Source organism: Epinephelus fuscoguttatus, linkage group LG18 (genome assembly GCF_011397635.1).
Source record: "Epinephelus fuscoguttatus linkage group LG18, E.fuscoguttatus.final_Chr_v1".
Lineage (NCBI taxonomy): Eukaryota > Metazoa > Chordata > Actinopteri > Perciformes > Serranidae > Epinephelus > Epinephelus fuscoguttatus.
Genome location: NC_064769.1, coordinates 18936712 through 18955369, shown reverse-complemented (window position 1 = coordinate 18955369; position 18658 = coordinate 18936712). Strand labels below are relative to the sequence as shown.

General features: G+C 39.0%; 2 protein-coding genes across 4 annotated transcripts in view; one reads left to right on the top strand and one right to left on the bottom strand.

Moving 5' to 3' along the window:
* The window catches only part of bmpr1bb (bone morphogenetic protein receptor, type IBb), a 75518-nt gene extending 71872 nt beyond the window's left edge, over positions 1 to 3646 (top strand). The window contains exons 10-14 of the mRNA XM_049603748.1: positions 133 to 325; positions 1459 to 1756; positions 1854 to 2029; positions 2138 to 2268; positions 2563 to 3646. Coding sequence (XP_049459705.1) covers positions 133 to 325; positions 1459 to 1756; positions 1854 to 2029; positions 2138 to 2268; positions 2563 to 2688 — 924 coding nt within the window. The 3' untranslated portion in view covers positions 2689 to 3646. The remainder of the gene's footprint in view (positions 1 to 132; positions 326 to 1458; positions 1757 to 1853; positions 2030 to 2137; positions 2269 to 2562) is intronic.
* Positions 3647 to 3690: 44 nt separating this feature from the next.
* The window catches only part of unc5cb (unc-5 netrin receptor Cb), a 148274-nt gene continuing 133306 nt past the window's right edge, over positions 3691 to 18658 (bottom strand). For all 3 annotated transcript variants that reach the window (XM_049603744.1, XM_049603745.1, XM_049603747.1), the window contains 5 exons: positions 13812 to 14045; positions 12972 to 13121; positions 12718 to 12882; positions 11213 to 11391; positions 3691 to 5572 (listed from right to left, as the gene is read on the bottom strand). In XM_049603744.1, coding sequence (XP_049459701.1) covers positions 5413 to 5572; positions 11213 to 11391; positions 12718 to 12882; positions 12972 to 13121; positions 13812 to 14045 — 888 coding nt within the window. In that variant the 3' untranslated portion in view covers positions 3691 to 5412. The remainder of the gene's footprint in view (positions 5573 to 11212; positions 11392 to 12717; positions 12883 to 12971; positions 13122 to 13811; positions 14046 to 18658) is intronic.

Sequence of the window (18658 nt, the reverse complement as noted above, 5' to 3'; positions counted from 1 at the left end):
TTTTTATGTAAAAAAACAACAGCCTTTTTGACACTGAGACTGAAAATAACAGTGGTTTAAAATGGAAAGGACATGATGAATTAAATTTTTCTTTTCTTTCTCTCTGTATTTTTTCCAATAACCTGTTTCCAGGTGCAGCGCACCATCGCCAAGCAGATCCACATGGTTAAGCAGATTGGAAAAGGGCGATACGGAGAGGTGTGGATGGGCAAGTGGAGAGGAGAGAGAGTGGCTGTAAAAGTCTTCTTCACCACAGAAGAAGAGAGCTGGTTCAGAGAGACTGAAATCTACCAGACCTTCCTGATGAGACATGACAATATACTGGGTAAGGTGATATAGCAAAGTGTGAAAAACATAAATGTTTTATGAGGACTTATTTCATTGGTGTGTGTGTTTCTGTAACCAACCTGAATACTGGTTCCATTTAACACAAGCTTGGGCTTAAATTATAGTGCCCCTTTACTCAAAAAGGTGTTTTTCTTATGCTTATGTCCCCTAAAATGTCTCACCTTGACTATACTGACCAGTATCTTTGCAAAGTTCTCCACCAGGGAGGTATTTTCACATTCCTCTACTGAAGGGGCCAATGTCAGAGCACTTATCTAAAATCTGAAATTCAAATGTACGCTAGGGAAGCTAGATTTCTTACGTCACTAATACGAAAGCCGATCTGATTGCTGCCTAATAAGGGAGCACATATCGTCAGGGCAACAAACTTTGCCACACTGGCAAAGACACCTGAAACCAGCAATGGTGGACTGGTGGTAGACTTGTAGACTGTTCAGTTCTTGAATGTAAACCCGACCAACGTGACCTCATCTAACATCATGGCAGATCGTTGATTGAGCGTTATCGCTGTGTCAGTCACTGCCAGGCCAAGCTAACAAGCTAACAAGCTGACACATAAAGATGCTATGCTTACCATTCTGATACATCTGCTTATCACCAGTTTTGGTGGTCAACAGATTTCTTATCTGAACCTGGGTCTGATTGAGGCTCAGACATGTTTGACTGGATCCCTCCAATGTTTTCTCTACAGCTACATCTTGATGTTCGCTGCTCTTTCACGAGTCAACCTAATGCTAGTCTTGCATAGCCATACCTATATCCACACTTTGTTTTAGCACTGTGGCACCACTGCCTGAGTGTAGAGGGCAGAAGTGAAACCTAGCACAGGCAGCAGTGGTGGATAGGGTGCAAGGCCAGATCCAGAATTTCTCAATAAGGGAGAAAGACAGCTGCTTCCTTTTTACTTTTTATGTGGGGGAACTATGTTAGACAAAATATTAATCACAGAGTATTTTTACATAGCCTACTTAAAAACATGTCTGGAGGGGGACTTAAAGGTAAACCCACAGCGGAGCGAGTGAGATGTTCCCAAAATTGACTCACATCATTTGTGTTATTTTCTATGTGCGTGTTTCTCATTCCTGTCATCCCTCTCTTTCCAACTCCCAGGATTCATCGCAGCAGATATTAAAGGAACCGGCTCGTGGACTCAGCTCTACCTAATCACAGACTACCACGAGAACGGATCTTTATACGACTACCTCAAGTCTAACACCTTAGACGTCAAGGCTCTGCTGAAACTGGCCTACTCGTCCATATCGGGCCTGTGTCACCTGCACACTGAGATCTATGGCACGCAGGGCAAACCGGCCATCGCACACAGAGACCTGAAGAGTAAAAACATCTTGGTGAAAAAGAACGGATTCTGCTGTATAGCAGACCTTGGACTGGCTGTCAAGTTTAACAGGTAGAGAATATATTTTGGATTTTTGAACACTTTTAGTCTATCTTGGAGATTTCACAAAATATCTTTAATCAATTTCTGTTTCTCCTCTCTGTCTCAGTGACACCAATGAGGTGGATATCCCTCCCAACCTACGAGTTGGTACCAAGCGCTACATGCCGCCTGAAGTGCTGGAAGAGACCCTGAACAGGACGTACTTCCAGTCTTTTATAATGGCTGACATGTACAGTTTTGGCCTCATCCTTTGGGAGATGGCGCGACGTTGCATCTCCGGAGGTAAGGATGGAAATCTAGCTGTTTTTTTTATTTTGCATTATCAAAATCTGTCTTGATGTTTTCTTCATGACACTACTTATTCCCCTTTATCCGTGTTTTTTCCTGAAGGTATTGTGGAGGAGTATCAGCTGCCCTATCACGACCTTGTGCCCACTGATCCGTCCTATGAGGACATGAGAGAAGTCGTCTGCATTAAGAAACAAAGACCTTCGTTTGCTAATCGCTGGAGCAGTGATGAGGTATTCTAAATATTTTCTGATACTGCTCTCAAGCAATGCATATTTTTAGAAGACTTTATGGCTTTATTAATGGTTAATAACTTATTTATTAATGTGTTATAGAGCAGTTATAAGCTATTAAAAAACACCTTGAGGAAAAAATGTTATATATTCTTCTCCACATTTATTACTAAGCAGAGCATCCAAGTGAGTGAATCATTAGTGATGGTTTTTCCACATGATAGAACAGCTTTTAAAAAATGTCATTAAAAAGTCTTGTTTTATTCTTACGTATCTGTACATGTGTACCCTCAGTGTCTACGGCAGATGGGAAAGCTGATGTCTGAGTGCTGGGCTCACAGCCCGGCCTCTCGCCTCACAGCTCTGAGGGTGAAGAAGACCCTGGCGAAGATGTTAGAGACCCAAGACATCAAACTGTGACAAAGAGCTAAGAGAGACGCTCTTCTCATCACCAGAGACTTGTCACTGCCACTGGCACAGCGCCACTTACACTGGCCAATAAGAAGAAAGGGAAGAAGAAAAAAAGAGACTGTGAAAGAGAGGACAAAGGAAACTGACAGCGAGGATGAGTGATGGAGATAACGGCCGACGGGGAGCGAGAGAAATGAGAGGCAAAACATTTATTATGTCAGGGGAGATCTGGCCTCCCACCGTCTGAGCCGCCTCTGCCTCAGACCAAATGTTCAGGTTGTGCTTTCTGTGAAAGCTGAGTGGTTGTCGGGTCCCGACGGTCCAGGTGGGCGCGCTGACGGGGACCCTCGCAGGAGAGGAACACTTAAATCCCTCTGATGAGTTCTAAACAGCGGGAGCTCCTGCTCTGCCCTGAAAGCCATACAGCAGTATTGTATGTGCAGTCTTTTGTACTGTCACAGCTGCCTTTGTGTTTTAGTTTTTTGACTCAGTCACTGTCATCCATCCAAAGAAATGTCTAGTTCATGCTCAGTGACGTCATTGTCAGTGATATTATTATAATTATTATTGTTATTATTATTATTAAAGAACTGAAGTAAGACTAAATTAATGATATATATATATATTTGTCCAGCAGCAACAGAAAAGACAGAACATTTGAACACAAGTAAGACTTAAGCGTCAGACTCTTATGTCACTGATGAATTTGTGAGCTGAGACCTTGCTCTTCCTTCCCATCATGGTTCATTTGTACATAATGGAGCTGAAATCGATTGATATTATTGTCTTGCTGGATGTTAAAATGTCTTTTTGATGATTTATCTGTGTACAGAATTATGTCCCGTCCACTCTACCACTATGGCATGTGCCTTATTTAATCTGTACATATGTGATTAATGAGAGTGTATGAGTGGATCTGGGTAACATTCCCCAATAAAATGTCTAAGCGTCTCCAAGGCTGGTCTATTTGTGTCGAACACTGGTGTGTGATATTGCAAACAAACAACAACCCCACGCTTGGTTTTCAATGTTGCATATAAATATAATTTATTATTAGTCTTAAAAATTCTTTCTTACACTTTGTACAATAACTTGACAGATGAAATGCAAGCAGTTGCGAGGAACATCATGAGTGCCAGAAACAGACAGGCTACATTCTCACTATACACAATAATAATCATGAAGCTGAAGAACAACTAGGAAATGCAAAAAGGCGAGCCCACTGAGAATGTAAAGATTGTTCAGAAAGATGCAGAGTTTGCATAGACGGCTTTACGAAAACTGAGACAACTGCCATTAAGAAAAAACAAAAAAACAAAAACAAGAACCAACCAAGAACACTTGGAACAGTCACAAGTGCTGCTGCATCAAAGGAATGTTGCATTTACAACTACCACTAATTTTTATGCACATAGTTGGTGTCACCGTAACATTGATGGATTCTGTCGTTAATGTACAAACACAGAAGTCTCTGTTCTCCAAAATCACAGATGAAAGTCATTTCGTTCTGAACACAAGAAATGTCGTTTGATATTTAGGTGATCGCCCTCTGTAATAAATTTAACCTCATACACTGTATGTCAATTATTTGGTAAAAAGCAGTTGTATTTAGTTACATTGGTCCTACAAAAATATACTTATTTGAGTCCCTTTTCTACAGTATCTACCTCTCCTCTCTGCCTGGTCTCTTTCATGTAGATGATATATTTAACAACATACAAATCTTCAGCATCACTCATGATTTTTATTCAGTTGGGAAACTGTCTTGATCACCCTCTATTTGGAGCAATAGTGACTGATGTAATTAGCCAAATGACCTGATAATAAACATGCAAACAAAGTAAAGAAAAATCCTAACCAATGCAACTTATCAAAAATATTTTAAAGATAAAAAACATGTAAAAGGAGCAAACATAATTCAAAATCAATAATTATACATAACATGAATAAAAAGTATTAAGAGTAGTTACGACAGCAACACTAAAGCTGTAAAATGGTTACATCATTGATTTCCTTCTGTACATGTAAATGAGTCATTACTGCAAGAGTCCACCAGGAGGTGCTATGATACAGTCAAACATAATGGAGGAGGAAACAAATGTGAGGGCAAAATATTCCATAACAGGCAGCATAAAATACAAAAAACAAAAACAAAAAAAGATATGTATAAATAGGCATATTATTAAATACTATGTTATCACAGAACACATACTCATCCATGGAGTTGCTATGGAGACTGGTTTTGGAAAGTGAGCGATGCTTCCTCTGATCCAAGTCTTGCTCCTTTGACCTTTGATAGCATCTCACTACTCAAACTGTTGTCTATGGCAAGGGCATCATCCACATATCCGCACAGTCCATCCAAATAACCGGACAGCTGTTTCCAAGGAAACTAGATCCAAAAATATCAAGTTGTCGTACCAGAAAGAGAGAGAGCGGAACAGCCAGAGAGAAATGACAGAGATTCTTGTTTACCCTCCAAGTTTTTACACCTTTTGTTGCCAATGTTTAACTGGGTCATGGCTGAGTAGACCTAGCTGTTTCTTTCTTCTTACTTCTCTGAGTGCTCTCACTCACACACACACATACACACACACAGAGGATCTGTGAGTGTGTATGTGCATTTGTCAGTGTGATGCCAAATGACTCGCCTGCTTTACGGCGTCCCCCTCTCTTATTTTCTTTTTATGTCTTCTTACTCCCTGGAATGTCACACTCCCTGGTGGGCAGGTGTCAGTGTTCAGTCGCTGCAGGAACAAGGCTGTCATGGCGCCCCATCTCCTCCAGTACCTGAGCCAGGCGGCTAAGGTTGCCATCAGGAAAATGCTGGGCCTCCCACAAGTCCAAGATCACTCCTGTAGGACTGGATTTGGTGGCAAAGTAGTTGAGATACCTGAGTGAATGATTGTGACAAAACAGAGAGATATGGGTAAGAAAAAGGAGTTGAACTGTGACTGGGTTTACTTGAATAATAAAACTGGACTTGGCTGTTGGGCTGACATAATTGCAAAATGATTTCAACATTTTTAGCACAGCCATTTGTAGCATCCCAAAGACCTAATCACCTGTACTGTATAATGTTAGGGGTGGGACCACTTTCGATGTACTCCTTCTACAGTCTAACCCTCCAGAGAGGTCTGTGGGGAATTTACCCTGGAAAGTGTTTTTATGACGTACTGTACTATGACTTTTTATTGTGATTTCTGACAACATACTATAATATGACATTTTTTTTTATGAAATTCTACGCTATACCTTTTTTTTTTTTGGACATACTGTAAAATGACTTTTTTTTGCTTTTATGACATATTACACTATGACTTTTTTAATGTTTTTTGACGACATAACGTGACTTTTTCTTTTTTACTTTTTACGACATACTATACTATGACTTTTTTGGTGATTTTTGAGGATATACTATACTATGACTTTTTTTCATAGATTTTGACGACATACTATACCATGACTTTTTTTCACGGATTTTGACGACATACTATACAAGTATGGCAAGACTAACTATACTGTGACTTTTTTTTGGTGATACTATACTATGACTTCTTTTCATCGATTCTGACGACATACTATACTACGACTTTTTCTGGTGATTTTGGACGACATACTATACTATGACTTTTTTTTTCATGGTTTTGGACGACATACTATACTATGACTTTTTTTCATGATTTTGGACAACATACTATACTATGACTTTTTTTCATGGTTTTGGACGACATACTATACTATGACTTTTTTTCATGATTTTGGACGACATACTATACTATGACTTTTTTTCATGGTTTTGGACGACATACAATACTATGACTTCTTTTCATCGATTCTGACGACATACTATATTATGACATATTTCATGTTTTTTGACGACATACTATACTATGACTTTTTTTCATGATTTGTGACGACATACTATACTATGACTTTTTTTCATGATTTTGGACAACATACTATACTATGACTTTTTTCATGATTTTGGACGACATACTATACTATGACTTTTTTTTCATGATTTTGGACGACATACTATACTATGACTTTTTTTCATGATTTTGGACAACATACTATACTATGACTTTTTTCATGGTTTTGGACGACATACAATACTATGACTTCTTTTCATCGATTCTGACGATATACTATATTATGACATATTTCATGTTTTTTGACGACATACAATACTATAACTTCTTTTCATCGATTCTGACGACATACTATATTATGACATTTTTCATGTTTTTTGACGACATACTATACTATGACTTTTTTTTCATGATTCGTGACAACATACTATACTATGACTTTTTTTTCATGATTTTGGACGACATACTATACTATGACTTTTTTTCATGGTGTTGGACGACATACTATACTATGACTTTTTTTCATGATTTGTGACGACATACTATACTATGACATTTTTCATGTTTTTTTATGACATACTATACTATGACTTTTTTTCATGATTTGTGACGACATACTATACTATGACATTTTTCATGTTTTTTTATGACATACTATACTATGACTTTTTTTCATGATTTGTGACGACATACTATACTATGACATTTTTCATGTTTTTTTATGACATACTATACTATGACTTTTTTTCATGATTTTGGACGACATACTATACTATGACTTTTTTTCATGATTCTGGACAACATACTATACTATGACTTTTTTTCATGATTCTGGACAACATACTATACTATGACTTTTTTTCATGGTGTTGGACGACATACTATACTATGACTTTTTTTCATGATTTGTGACGACATACTATACTATGACATTTTTCATGTTTTTTTATGACATACTATACTATGACTTTTTTTCATGATTTTGGACGACATACTATACTATGACTTCTTTTCATCGATTCTGACGACATACTATATTATGACATTTTTCATGTTTTTTGACGACATACTATACTATGACTTTTTTTCATGGTTTTTGCCTCACACTACATTATGACTTTTTTTGGTGATTATTGCCTCACACTACATTATGACTTTTTTTGGTGATTATTGCCTCACACAATATTATGACTTTTTTGTGATTATTGCCTCACACTACATTATGACTTTTTTTGGTGATTATTGCCTCACACAATATTATGACTTTTTTTGGTGATTGTTGCCTCACACTATATTATGACTTTTTTTTTTGGTGATTTCTGACGACATACTATACTATGACTTTTTTTCATGGTTTTTGACGACATACTATACTGTGACTTTTTTTTTTGGTGATTTCTGACGACATACTAGTGTCCGCAGACTATCAGAAGGCGGAGATCTCTGATTGTCTGGTGGCAAGACTAACTATACTGTGACTTTTTTTGGTGATTTTGGACAACATACAATACTATGACTTCTTTTCATCGATTCTGACGACATACTATATTTTGACATTTTTCATGTTTTTTGACGACATACTATACTATGACTTTTTTCATGATTTTAGAGGACATAAACATTTTTTGGGGCATTTGTGCCTTTAATTGATAGGACAGCTTAAGTGTGAAATGGGGGAGAGAGATGGAATAACATGCAGCAAATGGCCACAGGCTGGAGTCGAACACAGGCTGCTGCAGAAGCCTTGTACATGGGGCGCCTGCTCTATCCACTAAGTCACCAACACTCCTATACTATGATTTTTGACAACATACTACACTATGACTTTTTTTCATGATTTTGGATGACATACTATACTATGACTTTTTTTTCATGATTTTGGATGACATACTATACCATGATTTTTTTTCATGTTTTTGGACGACATACTGTACTATGACTTTTTTTCATCGATTCTGACGACATACTTTACTATGACTTTTTTTCATTGATCCTGATGACGTACTATACTATGACTTTTTTTCTTAGATTCTGACAACATACTATGTTATGACTTTTTTTCTTAGATTCTGACGACATACTATACAATGACTTGTGTTCATGGTTTTGGACGACATAGTATACTATGACTTTTTTTTCATGATTTTGGACAACATACTATACTATGACATTTTTTCAAGGTTTTTGGACGATTTATGTCATACAAAATTATGAAAAAAGTCATAGTATGGTATGTCATCCAAAAACATGAAAAAAAAGTCATAGTATACCATGTTGTCCAAAATCATGAAAAATTTGATGACATACTATACTATGACATTTTTTCAAGGTTTTGGACGACATACTATATTATGACATTTTTTCATGATTTTGGGCGACACACTATATTATGACATTTTTTCATGGTTTTGAACGACATACTATATTATGACATTTTTTCAAGGTTTTGGACAACATACTACACTATGACTTTTTTTCATGGTTTTGGACGACATACTATACTATGACTTTTTTCATGATTTTGGACAACATACTATAATATGACTTTTTTTCATGATTTTGGACGACATACTATAATATGACTTTTTTCATGATTTTGGACGACATACTATAATATGACTTTTTTTCATGATTTTGGACGACATACTATACTATGACTTTTTTCATGATTTTGGACGACATACTATAATATGACTTTTTTTCATGATTTTGGACGACATACTATAATATGACTTTTTTTCATGATTTTGGACGACATACTATATTATGACATTTTTTCAAGGTTTTGGACGACATACTATATTATGACATTTTTTCAAGGTTTTGGACGACATACTATATTATGACATTTTTTCAAGGTTTTGGACAACATACTACACTATGACTTTTTTTCATGGTTTTGGACGACATACTATACTATGACTTTTTTCATGGTTTTGGGCGACATACTATATTATGACATTTTTTAGTATAGTATGTCATCAAAAACATGAAAAAAAGTCATAGTATATCATGTTGTCCAAAATCATGAAAAAAAGTCATAGTATAGTATGTCGACCAAAATTTGACGACATACTATATATACTCTGACTTTTTTCATGTTTTTTGACAACATACTATACTATGACTTTTGTTCATGATTTTGGACGACATAGTATATTATGACATTTTTTCACGGTTTTGGACGACATACTATACTATGGTATAGTATGGGTTGAACCATAACCATAAACCATGAAAATAAGTCATAAGAAAGTATGATCTCAAAAATCATAGTATAGGAGTGTTGGTGACTTATTGGATAGAACAGGCGCCCCAGGTACAAGGCTGCTGCAGCAGCCTGTGTTCGACTCCAGCCTGTGGCCATTTACTGCATGTTATTCCCTCTCTCTCCCCCATTTCACACTTAAGCTGTCCTATCAATTAAAGGCACAAATGCCCCAAAAAATGTTTTTGTCTTTTAAAAAAAAAAAGTTATAGTATAGTATGTCATCAAAAGACATGAAAAAAGTCATACTATAGTATGTCGTCCAAAACCATGAAAAAACATCATAGTATATCCTATGACGTTTTTGTCATGGTTTTGTGACATTTTAATGACATACTATATAACATACATACAAAATACTATACTAAACTACACACAACTATACCTTTACTTTTAGTTTTTATGATATACTTAACAACATTTTCTTTTTACATTTTTGTTCCATGCTATGCTATGACTTACTTACTTACTTGTTATGACATACTATACTATACTATGTCATTCTTTGGCATACTGTAAAAAAATAGTGGGGAGAGTATGCAAATTGCTGCTGATTGTAGATGTGTGTCTTTAAGTTACCTAATAAATTCAAATAACTTTAAGAGCATTTATATTGTAAAGGATATTTCTAAAATCCTATTTTTGACACATGTGTCAGTCAGTTTTTGATATTTAAAATAAGCAACCATAAATACTTGGATTATTATGTGAAAAAAAAATTGAAACTAACAAGCCCTATGTACACACATTACAGCTCTGTCTGTATCATCAGTATGAATAAGAGGCTGGTTCAAGTCTCTCCCCCGCACTCCTTCCTTCACGCCACACTCTGTCAGTGGTCTCTTCAATCTGCAGCTGCTGCATGTGATAAGGCCGCCCCGCTGAGCTGGGACCTTATAAATGGACACACACTGTATCTCCATCACACACACAAGACTATCAAAGACACATGGGTGACGTTTTGAAAAGAGAAGCGTCATTCTATCTTTGTCTCTCTCTCGCTGTCTCAGCCCAGCTCAATTAATCTCAATTCAGCAGATGATTATCGAAATGAGTCACATTCCAACAGAATAATCAAAATCAAATAAAAACAGAACACTTATCTACAGTTTTAATATGCACGTTATCTTGTTCCTTGCTTCCAATGAAAAAAAGGATTTGGTAGCTGAAGTTACACATCAACAACTTTTTGAATAGTAAGATTGTGTATAAATATTTCTAACACAAGTCACAAGTATTTCTTCATTTCTCCTGTTTCATTTTCCCTCAGAAAATAAGCAAAGTCTGATCATAGCCTGTTCCCATGGCCAGATTGTAACCGCTGAGGGCCTGAATCTGAGTCACTGTCTCACTCCTGTTCTCTCTCAGACAGTCCTGTTCCTCTACCCACCTGTCAAGGTTAAGTTTGTGGGCCAACATCCTCCAATCATTTCCCCTGGTCTGCGGTGCATCCAGACTGCCACACAATTTCTGTCGGATGGAGACAGGGATGCGGAAAGCATTGGGCCCCACCAGTGTCGTGATGTTACTGGCAGGGTCCAGCAGAGACGTGTCAATACTCTGGGAGTCCTGCAGAGAGAGAGAGAGAGAGACAGACAGATAGACTGTAGCAGAGGCATTTTTTCAGCATGTACATAATTTAACACCATCTCACAATGCGAAGCATAATGTAGCTCAAATTGATTTGTAGCACAGAAAATTTCTGTTTCTGGGTTGTATAAAAAGCGAAAATTATTCATTTTATCGCCATCCATTCATTGATGCAAGCTGAGTGATTTTCAAATATATTACATCTGGAGGATTAAGTGCTGGAGGTCTGGCTACAGAAACCAGAGCAAGACCCAGAGACAAATGAACCGAGGCCAGGCAGGGACACAGCTCTGCACTGCATGTACTGTAATTCATCTCATTACTGAGCACAAAGCCTGAGTGCTCCGCCATCCCTCAAGCTCTATCCTCCTGGCCAGATGGCCTTTGTGAAACAAGTGCAGCATGACTAGAGGGTGATTATTCCCCCTCTGCTCTGCATTGGCCTGTCATAGGCAGGACCATATGAAGGCTGTGGGGTCGAGACTCCCTGTCTTCCACCCTGTCACTCTTTGTGAGCATTGCAAGAAGAAGAAAGAGGACATGGGAGAGAGCATACATTCATTCAAATATCTCTCACAACAGAGGGATAACGAGGTCAGTGTGAGAGAGGAAATGCATAATATCTGAATGACAAATTCAGGTGACAAGAAGCTTCAAAACCCGTAACCCTAACCCTAACCTTTTTTTTTTTTTTTTTTTTTTTTGTAATGCATTGCTCATATCTAAACAAGGAGAGTCATTCTTTTAAGGGGACAGTTGACCCCAAAATCAAAAGCACGTACTTTTCTTCTTACCTGTAGTGCTACTTCAATCTAGAGTGTTTTGGTGTGAATTGCCGAGAGTTGGAGATATCAGCTGAAGAGATGTCTGCCTTCTCTTGAATATAATGGAACAAGATAGCACTTGGCTTGTGGTGCTCAAAGTGCAAAAAGACCCCATTTGAAAAACTGACCTGCAATGTCTCTTTCCAAAAATCATGACTCAGTTACTCATGATAATACACAGGCCTTGACATACGCAGTTTTATGTAGGCACTATTTTTTAATACCGAACCACACCCAACCGAATCACCGCACAGAGGGAAACATGCAGCTACTGGTAGCTCATTTAGCACCACTGAGCGAGCTAATGGCACTTTGAGCACCACGAGCCGAGTGCCACATGGGTTCCATTATATTTGAGAAAAGGCGGACATCTCAATGGCCAATATCTCCGACACTGACACTGATTTACGGTTGAATTGTCACTTTAAGCCCTTTACGCCGAATTACATGCAAGAGTTTAGGCTTCATTTATCAGTCCTACCTCTGACAGCATAGTGTCCAGCTGAAAAATCTGTCCTTCTCCCTCCACTTGGCGCACACATATCTTACAGGCCAGGTCCACAGTGCTGGAAGAGAAGCGCTCCAGGGTAAAGCAACAGTGGAGGTTCCTCTGTGAACCGCTCCACACTTGCTGAAAGGAAAGCTCCTGCAGAGAGGTGGAGAGGGGAAAAGATTTACTCAGCTGTCACATGGAAATGTTTGTCCTCTTCCTGAAAGGGTGAATGACTGGTTTACCTGGTACTTGGCTAGTAGTTTGCTCTTCCACAATGTGTGGGGGACATCGTGGATGGAAAGTCTCAGGTTGTGGGTGCTGTCTTTAAAGTTGAGAGTCTTTGGTTCATCCAGCAACTTCCCACCCATTTGCTTCTCCATCTGTAAGACTTCCTGAATACACAAACACACACACACACTTGGTAACTATATGACGCCATGCACACTGACCTCAAAATAATTTTTCTACTTTTGTACTGCTGTAAATTGTTGTTGTTTGCTGCAGCAGTTTCTTGCAAATTCTGTTGTGTAAAGCCACAAATGAAATGTTTTTATAGTATATTTATCACTTTCCCTCCGGGCTTTATGAACCTGAATCTAGACCTGCCATCTGAAACCAACTTCAGTGTCCTTGCAGCGGGATCACTATCACTTCTCATTACCCATTCCCAAACTTAATAACCGTGTTTAATATCCCTGCACAGAATAATAATCCGTCCTTATCTTTCCTCCATGTAGGTAGATAGAGGTATTAAACAGAGGGAGACAACAGGAGAGTAGGGGGATAAAGGTGGCTTATTTTGTGTTGGCGCAGCAGCTACATCTTTCTAGGAGCAGCAACGCTTTTCAAACGCAAGCGCTCATCTCCTCTTATTGTGACACACCAACACAAAGATTTCTCATTCAGCCTCCCACAACTCATCTGCCGGCTATGCCTACACACACACACATTAACAATTCAGTCAAAATGACACACCCACAAACATCATTAATGCGTACAAACACATTTAATTTCTGCTACGTAACCTTCCGCAAACAGAGATAAAAGAGCGGATACACACGCGCAACCTTCTGTGTATTTACCTTGAGGGCGTCCTGTGTGTCATCCAGGCAGTAGACTCTGATGTGATACTCCATGGCAGGGCAGGTGACAGGGCCAAAGATGGCTAGTTTGAGGCGCTTGGTGGTTGCTGCGCTGAGAGATTGGCCCACTAGGCAGGAGGTACCCAGTGTCTCTGTCAGGATGTGGCAGGACTCGTCATCCATTTGGATATAGCACGGCGTGGTGAAGTTTTCTTCTCCTACCACCACCACATCCTACATGTGGACAGGAAGAAAGAAGAAGTGACACAAGTGTGGGCGATAATAAGCTGAAAAAAACAGAAACAGTCAAGGGGTTCGTAATTGTGTGGTGGACATGTGGTTTGCGGTTGGAAGAAATACCATTATATAGAGGGATGAGATGAGAACAAAAGAAGCACTGCTAATGCTGTCACTCTGGCTCTGTCCCCCTCAACTTTTCTTATATATTCACATTTGTTGACAAGTATGTATGGCAATTAATAGCAGAAGAAAAACACTGTTCTTGCTTTCTTGTCTCCAAGATGCATGATTATTATTATTATCAATTATTACTTATAATCATGTTCTTCTACATCTAATTTAATGCTTTTTCATTCCTAGAAAGAGACAGTTCAGTCAGTTAGTCAGTTCAATCAGTTTTAAAAGTGAGAAAAATGTATGGTGACTACATTAATATAGCGTGTGTGTGTGTGTGTGCGCGCGCTTATAAACAGTGTACTTGAAGGTCCAATGTGGATATATTGGGAAAAATGGACTATAATATAGTAACTATGTGTTCTTTAGTGCATAATCAACAGAAAACAAGAATCGTTGTGTTTTTGTTACCTTAGAGTGATGAAAAATAGAAGCGTGCACAGCTCCTAAAGTCTTAAAGAACACTGCCACTCACAGACAATTTTACTTAATATGGACAAAATATAAAGGCCCTGATAAACGCCGTGGTAGATGAAACACGTCCCTTTCTGGTCATTATTTACCCATATTAAATAAGTGAAATTTTCTGTGAGTTACTGTGTTCTGCTTGTTTTTGTTACCTACAGTAACCCAAAAGGGACAAACCAAACACTCTCCCAACCAAGAGTCAAACAGGATTTATACTCCTGTGTCGAATCGATGATGTACCTACGGCGTGGGCTCCGTGTCGACGTGGGCCTACACCGTACCATTCGCCGTAGCCGTGCACCTCCCCAGAAACGTCACAGAGACGCATTTTTGTAAGCTTAAACCATTTCCCTCATCGTAAACGAAGCTTTTATCTTATTAAACAGATAAGAAACAATAAATTGTGAAGACAATAAAGCCTCCACAAAATAGCTTTTTTAAGTCTTATGTGTGATTTAGCCTGACATCATATGGGTAGAGGAAATCTCTGCTATTTGCTAGGCTTTGCGTTTTTGCCTCGCCAACTGTGGTTAGCAGCTTCTGATTTCAAATCACTGTTTTATTCAGTGTTTTTGCCAGTTGAAATTACAGTGTCTGTTTTGTAGAGGAAGAGACCGCTGCTGATAATTCAGCCCCTGGCAAAAACCTTGTAATTGTTATCAGGGAAAAAAGGTGAGCACACATTGGCGAGCTGAACAGCATTGGTGAAACACTGCTTTTTTAAGCATGAAACTGCTTTATTCAGTTTTTTTATCTGTTTCAGTTACCTGGTCTGTTGGTTTTGGAGCAGAAGCATACTCTGTGGAAAATTTGGCTCCTGATAACAATCTCCTGATCAATGAACACTGAAGGAATCCTGACCGGGAGTTCACGCTTGACACATGGGGGAAGTTTGAGTTGGTTGCAATTTGCAATCTTTACCACTAGATGCCACTAAATCCTACACACTGTTCCTTTAAACCTAATTTGTCACATCTGTAGTTATTCAGTCATTCACTTGCACTGTAGCACGCTGTTCAGTAACAATGCCCACAACATTCTCAGTTGAAACTTTTCTTGTATGATGTACATTTTTGTTGTCACATCAGAAATCGATTGCTAAGTTAAAGGCAGAGATGAGAATAACTGGATTGTCTAGTTTAATGCTGAATTCATTTATTACTTTTTTTAACAGAGCATTTAAATTCTATTTAATTCACCCTGAACTGAATTTAAATGTAAATTCAAGGGAGACAATACAGGGGTCACAGCCTTTTCACATCAGCTTATTCTTTAAAATATTACACTTAGCAAGTGTGTGCTACTTATGTCCGACACCCTGCCTTTGTGTGTATGATGTTAATAGAAGATTGAGTATCTGGACCATTTGCAGTTGACCCCTGTAATAGTGCTAATGCCAAGACATATTTCTCTTTCATTAAGACCGTCTGGTCTGAGGAGGCTTTCACCCTCTCTCAATCTCCCTTGATCTTGCTTTCTCTCCCTGTCTTTCCCCCCTCTAATCCAAACACTCCTGTGAGCAGCACATTGGCATTAATTCAGCCTATTATGAGAGACAGAAAAGGAATTACAGTATTTTATTGTGAGCTAGGCCGTTTAACAGCAGTATTATGGCTGATCATTAGACGCTTTAACTGCTCCTGGGGGATGGCACTGGGGCTCCTTATTGGGGGATAATTAGAACACACAGTGGAAAAGTAGGCTTTGCCTTCTTACGTATGTGTGCAGACACAAACAATAAAACATGTAAACACACACACATATTCACCCGGCATAATTTATTCACAAATTTTTGACTGCATTCATCAGCAGAGGGTTTTTTTTCCTCCTCGGAGGCGTGGGAGGATAAATCTTTGTAGGAGACTTATTGAAGCAGAAAGCCCCACATGTTCCTCATTATATGACCTGCTGTCTTCATCATCATCAACACCGTGTTCCCTCATTGACACTGTGAGTGCAATTGTGTGTGTGTGTGTGTGTGTGTGTGTATATATATGTGTGTGTCTTGAAGGGGGAGGGGTGTGGCATCTTGGATGCCAATGGAACTGATTATTCTCACTAGGTGGTGATGACTATATATATAAATGTCCGGGAATTACTTCTTCAGAGGAGCTCATCTCTCCTTTTTCTACTGCGGTGATGAATACACATTTTGACAGAGCACGTCATATAAAGCAATATTTCACACATGCAGCACGGAGGCTAGCCTCAGTGGGAAGACAAGCTCATATAAAGGAAGCTGTCGTCGCCTTGGATATTACCATCTGCATCTCTGACAGGTCAGAGATGTAATCAATAGCAAGCGTGTAATCACCAGGGGGCGTACATCCCCTCCAATATGTGAAATATGGATCTTCGTCCCATCTGATATTTGAAATGACAAGACACAGCATCAGATCCTCCAAAAGTTGAAATAAAGCTATTTGTTTCTCTCAATATTTAGGGTTAAAACTGACTCCACAACGTACAGCATGTGTAGCGCTCACTTAACTCCTCCTGTGTCATGCTGGTATACATGTCAGCCAGTGACAATTTATTTTTTGTCTAACCCATATTTAACCAGGTAAGTCCCTTTGAGATAAAAACAAAATTTCTTTTTCAAGGAGGACAGCAGCAAACGTGCCATGCGACAAACCTGAGCCAGACTGACCGGTGAGACAACTGGTTACGTCCAGATTGCCTCAGACTGTCTGTGTCAACACACTCACACACACACACACACACACACGCCCCCCCCTCAATGTCGCCCTTGATCAATAGTTATTTCCTCCTTAAAAATACTCAGTTTACACTGAGCTTTATTGGCTGCCCCCTGAGTAATTCATCAATGTCACGAAGGCATGTGGAGCCACTCTGGCAGTTTTTCTCTGCTCCATGAGTCATATCATCACATCAGCAGTGGAGATTGTGCAAAGACTTCCTGAAATTGATGTTATCAAGCTGCTACTCAATAATGAGCTGACAGAGGGTTACGTATTACATATAGCACGGTACTAAGTAGTTGGATTTTCAATATGTGACTGGCCTTTGCGGTGTGCCTGCATTGGCTCCAACTAGTGCGTCAAAAGTTTCTTAAATACCCTCCCCAAGAGCAGTGCCCTCTATGAATTTCTATCCTATTAATTTAGGCCATGAGCATATGTAGGCAAAAGCACAAATTCTTCAGAAAAAGAAGCATTTTTGTGTTCTGTACTGCCTTCCTACTGCTCTTCATTCTGCCTGTGTTAGGCCTTGCTGCTACACAAATGATTATGGCTCCTCTTTATATTTTGAGCACCTTCCACTTTAAAAAAGGTCTCAGCACAATCCTGCCTGTGAGAGTTCATTAACCACGAGGAAAGCTTACCCAGAAATGCTCTCTTGGCAGGTAAGAAAAAGATGCTAATAACTGCCTACAACAAGGTCCCTCGTATTATTATCTGAGGTATAGTACTGATAAAGAATTTTGGGGAACGAGATGAAAACTGGACCATTTCCTTTGTGGTGGAGGTGGAGGCATAGTTTCTCTACAAATGATCTGTTTGTGGTAATTGTACTGTTTTTGTGTGTGCGTGCATGTGTGTGTGTGGCAGAGAGAGAAAGTGAGGAAGAGAAGGAGTGAGGGGATAGGCAGAACACATTTACACTGCTGCCCTCAGCAACCCAACTTATCATCATCAGCACTGTTAATGATGGAGCCTGCAGGCACAGGGCTTCCAAAACCACAAACACAGCACACACACACACACACACACACGCGCGCACAACAGCATGCCCAAACAAAAATAGTCATTCATAAAGGTACAAGAAAGCAGTCTGGGGGAAAAACAGTCCCTACCCATTCCCTGCTATCAGAGGTTTACTATTTCAGCACCTGGTTGCAACAGCAGCTCACTCTCAGTGCTGAGCTGCACAAACAAAGCTGGGGGAGTTGATCCCCTTCACCTCCTTCGTGCTATCTATCGTCCCGTGACATTTCATCATTT